The sequence below is a fragment of the Nuphar pumila genome, chromosome 5 (assembly GCF_984573655.1).
Source record: "Nuphar pumila chromosome 5, dmNupPumi1.hap1.1, whole genome shotgun sequence".
NCBI classification, from domain to species: domain Eukaryota; kingdom Viridiplantae; phylum Streptophyta; class Magnoliopsida; order Nymphaeales; family Nymphaeaceae; genus Nuphar; species Nuphar pumila.
In genome coordinates this window covers 107838139-107843181 of record NC_143253.1, presented here as the reverse complement: position 1 = coordinate 107843181, position 5043 = coordinate 107838139, and the positions used below count along the sequence as shown (strand labels likewise).

The 5043-nt window shown below is 41.9% G+C and overlaps 1 protein-coding gene across 1 annotated transcript; it reads left to right on the top strand.

The window, feature by feature from the left end:
- Positions 1 to 1695: 1695 nt before the first annotated feature.
- On the top strand, positions 1696 to 3730 carry LOC149838053 (uncharacterized). The gene is made up of 3 exons (XM_090008181.1): positions 1696 to 1915; positions 2202 to 2437; positions 3194 to 3730. Exons 1-3 carry the CDS (start codon positions 1696 to 1698, stop codon positions 3728 to 3730), a joined length of 993 nt encoding a protein of 330 aa, XP_089864307.1.
- The last annotated feature ends 1313 nt before the right edge of the window (positions 3731 to 5043 follow it).

The following is a 5043-nucleotide window of genomic DNA, read 5'->3' as shown; positions in this document are numbered from 1 at the left end:
TACTAGTTCCAACGAGCTCTTTACTAACCGAGCTCAGCGGATTGCAGCATTCTGGTTTCTCAGCACATGTGAGGTCCAGAAAACCTGATTCCATTTACTATTGATATACAGATCAACCCAGGTCCAAGTCAAAACGCTATGACATTTAATAACAAATTTCCTTCTATCAAGGCAGTTTCTATGCATCTCACGAACCTGAGTTCACTCCCACGCTTCCTGCTATTATATTGTATAAAACCGGAGCACTGCATCACAAGCATGCCTATGCCAAAATTTTCAGTTAGGTTACAGACCCTAGGGCACAAAGATCAGGAGTCACTTTAATTATTTTGGGGAAGGGTGCAAATTAATCACAACTCCCCCATGTGATTTCTTGGTCTACCCCCATTGAAATCACTTGAATATGTGTAAGTTCATTGTTGTTACCTTAACTTGGGGCTTTGGGATCCTTAAGCTAGGGAGTATCATGGAACTTCCTACAGCCTCATCCTGGTAAACCACAAATCCCCTATTGAAGCCACCTGATATGAGATCACATGGGACGGTTGGGCAGGTCGCCATTCCAATTCTGTCATGGGAATGGTGTTGGGAAATGTGCCCTTCCATTGGATAGTACTGGACCAGATTGCGTGGCCGATCCACTTTATAATAAGTACCATGCCAACGGGTTCCGTATGGTTCTCATAATGCTTGATCCAAATCTGAATCTGAACTGCATGTGGTAGATTCATATTTTGGAAAATGATTGTACTGTCCTTGCAAAATGATGCATTTTCAAAATACCCAGCAATTTGACAAAATCCAATTTCAATTATAGATTTTTTAAGAGCACACACACACATAGCAGGACATTCATAACTCATATTTGAGAGAGAGGGCATTTGCAAATCATGCATGTAAATGTCTTCAAATATGATTTTTTTAGTAAAAGGAGGTTCACATATTTTGGAGATATTCACATGTATGAGTTGCGAAGGTTGTACTATATTTGCAATGTCCTTCAGCCTAAGCCATTTTTTAGTAAAAAGTTCACACTTTTTGGGCACATTCGCGAGTATGAGTTGCGACCGTCATGCTATATTTGCATAGGGGTAAAAACATCTTAAAAAAGTAGAGAATCAAAATTTGAATATATGGCAGATTTTGTCAAATTGCTAGGTATTTTAGAAAGCACACCATTTTGCAAGGACAATACAATTATTTTCTGTTTATATTTGAGTCTGATACAAATAATATGAAGTAGAGTTGTATCCAGATCCATATTTACATGGTAATACTGGATAGAATGGAAACAAAGCTTTTTACATGTAAAAAGTACAAAGACGATTGGATCTGGCTCTAATTTGAACATGAATCTAATATAAAATATTGATATGGATCCGTACTACATGCACAAATAATTCCGTTAATCGAGTCCCACATCTGAACCCAACAAAAATTTGGATCCTAAGCGTCATAGCCAGAACCAAAGTGTCAGATTTTGGATCATGATTCTCACAAGATCTGATCCATTTGTTTTCCTATTTTTAAAGCAACAATGAATTGTTTTTTGTTTTTGATATAAGATTCACTTGTGAGCTTCTAGTCCCAAACCCTTATAAAAGGGCACTTAAAGCTAGGGTTGTTCTCATCCCGTGAGGTAGTATCCTCCACTTGTAGGGCAGCAGGTTGATAGACACTGTTTTAGGTGAAAAAATGGCTTCCCCATCCTTTTCAAGGAAGGGCCTGGGGATCTCCATCTTCCTCTCATTCCTCATCCTCACTGAGGTTGCCCTGGCAGCCAAACTCATCAAGCCAACAAAGCATACATGCAAGCACAAGGCTTACAAGGCATGCTACAAAGTGTCATTCTACTGCCCTCCTCACTGTCCCAAGGACTGCATTGTAGACTGCGCAGCTTGCAAGCCCATATGCAGTGAGTATAGCTTTATTTCATGTTTGGCCAAACTAGTCTTGGGATTTTAGTTGACTTGGCCATGCAAGTCCTAGCCAAGAACTTGGCTGGAGTCTTAAATTCATATTGGTTATTTTGCTTACGATATCTTTCACACGTTAAACATATTAAAAAAGTTCATGAACTTTTTGTTACTATCAATCAAGTTCATGAACTCCAACATCATTATTTTCCAAGTTCATGAACTCCAAAATAACAAAAGTGGGAAATATTGCTTATGCAAAATTTCTCCTTCTTGTGGTTTTAGCTTGCAACAAGCCAGGAGCAGTGTGCCAGGACCCTCGATTCATTGGTGGGGATGGCATCACCTTCTACTTCCATGGCAAGAAGGACAAGGACTTCTGCTTGCTCTCTGATTCCAACCTCCACATCAATGCACACTTCATTGGGAAGAGAGTGGAAGGAATGACCCGTGATTTCACATGGGTTCAGTCCATTGGAGTCCTTTTTGATAATCACCAATTGTTGTTAGGTGCCAAAAAGGTAAGGAATGATCCATGAAAGTGTACCTCTTTAATTTGATCTATTTCATTTATATTTGTTCTTTTTTTTAGTAGAGATATAGAAAAGAAAGGAGAAATATGACCCATAAAAGGGAATGGAAGTTAGTAGAGAAATGGTGAGCAGATCCGGTGACGAGGCCCCACCAGGGAAAAAGCTACGTAGTGGCTACCCCGCCTGTAAAAAAAATGGGAGCCCCCTCTCTCCCCCCCATTAAAAGGACAAACGCTATGTGTTTTGGCCTCGAACACAGAACCACGCCTTAGAGAAATGGGATCACCAAGTCACAAGACCCCACCTGACATGGGATGAACATGATTCGAAATACACTGAAAGCAACCTTTGCCACAAGACGGAATATGGGAGTACTCTTTGGTGTTAGAAGGACTTTAAGGGTTTTACCAAACTAAAGCCAGCAAATGTGTGATAGGTGTACACATATATATAAAGAGAGAGAGCAGACCAGGTGCAATCACATTGAACACTTTGTTGCTGTATTTTATCTTCCCTCCGTCTTATGTTGGGACGCACAGCCGACAGGCTACACCCCAGATGTAGGGCAGTCAGGTGCTGGGGCACAATCAAAGTGTGCTACGTGATTGCACCTGATCCTCGCTCTCTCTCTCTCTCTCTCAGAGACCAATACTTTTCTTAAAACAACTAGATTTTGAAAATATCACCACACTTTTTCTGGTCGAGATTTCCCAAAAATGAGATTTGTGACTATGTTCTTAACAGGTAGCAAAATGGGAGGAGAATGTTGATCAATTCGCCATTGCCTTTGATGGCCAACCAGTGTTCCTCCCAAACCAGGAAGAAGCAACTTGGGGAACTGAAACAGCACCTAAACTCACCATTGCTCGTGTGAGTGAAGCTAATGAGATCACCATAGAGGTCACCAACAACTTCAAGATAACAGCAATAGTGGTTCCAATCACTGAGGAGGAGTCGAGGATCCACCGCTATGGGATAACAGATGATGATTGCTTTGCCCATCTAGACTTGAGCTTCAAGTTCTACTCACTAAGTGGTGATGTGAGCGGTGTGCTGGGCCAGACATATGCACCAAACTACAAGAGCCGAGCTAAGATCGGCGTGCCTATGCCGGTCTTGGGCGGTGACCTCGAGTTCACGTCGTCGGGCCTATTCACAGCCGACTGCGCTGTCTCAAGGTTCAGACACATCATGGGTGGTGAATTGCCAACTGCTAGTGAATATGAAAACTTGGAGTGTGGAAGTGGATTAAGCGGGCGTGGAATTGTTTGCAAGAAATGAAAAACTATAAAGCACATATCTAACACTCTATTTTCTCTCTCAAAAAATAAAGAGTCTGTTGTTTGCTCTAGTAAAATAAGAGAGGTAAAGGCTTCTCAATTGCTTTGTATCTTTCCAAATTTAGTTGCCAAAGGCTTAGATAATGTTCTCTGCTATATGTGCTTATTGGGCACTGACTATTAATGTGGATGGTGCGCAAGACATCCTGATAAATGAAAAAATAAAGCAAATTCAATCAGTGGCTTGTTTGAAGATGCACCTTGTTGCATCTAAGATATATGTTAATATTGTCCATAAATTTACTAACGTTTTTATGTTTTTTTTTGCTAATAAGACCAATAATGAAAAGTACTGCTGTACAAGTCATTTTCAGAAGCAAAAAAAAAAAAAAAGTTTAAACATCTTTTAGAGGAAAATAAATTTTTTAACTTCTGTAAACCCCCTCCAACGATTTCGTTGGAGGGGATGAACAAAAAAAAATGATGGTTACCCCTTTTTTGGGGGAACCGCCTTTACGAGAGGGGGTGAGGATAAACCTCACCCCCACAATCCGTGGGAGGGTGAGGGTTATCCTCACCCTGAGTGAGGGCTATAAAAGCCATCACGCAGGCCCTCCATCTCGCCCCAAGTGAGCAGAGAGGAAGTGGTAGAGTGAAGAAAAAAAAAAGGGGGTTATGAAGGCTCACCGAAATCCGGCGATGAGGTAAGCCTCAATTTCTTTTTCTTCGTTTCTCTTTACGTTCTCGGCAAAAGGGGGGCCGAAAGCTATGGCTACTTATGAGTTTCTGTAATAAAAATAGAGGTTAAGAGAGAGAGAGAGAGAGAGAGAGAGAGAGAGAGAGAGAGAGAGAGAGAGAGAGAGAGCCAGCTGTCCGATGCCGGTGGCCGAATCCTCTCCCACAGGGAGGAAGGAGAGAGAGTGGGCCGACCCTCTGCAAATGTAAAAAATGGAAGGGGCTTTGCCCCTTTCGCTTTTGGGTTTTATCGCGGAACTGGGTCGGTCTGGGCACGACCCAGACCGAACCTGCCGGTCTAGGTCACGCCCAGACCGAGCCAACTTTAATAATAAAAAAAAAGAGGGTCGGTTTGGTCTGGTGCGACCCAGACCAAACCAGGTCGATCTGGGTCACACCCAGACCGAACCAGATGGTTCTTAAAAACAAAAAAATTTGGTCAAACAGGTTTAGGTTGATTCGGTTCAGACTGAACTGAACCGGTTTGGATTAAACTGGGTCAGACTGAACCAGTTCGGTTTGACAAAGTCTCAAATCCATTTTGAATGGATCTGGATCAGAGCAAATCTGGATCCAGTC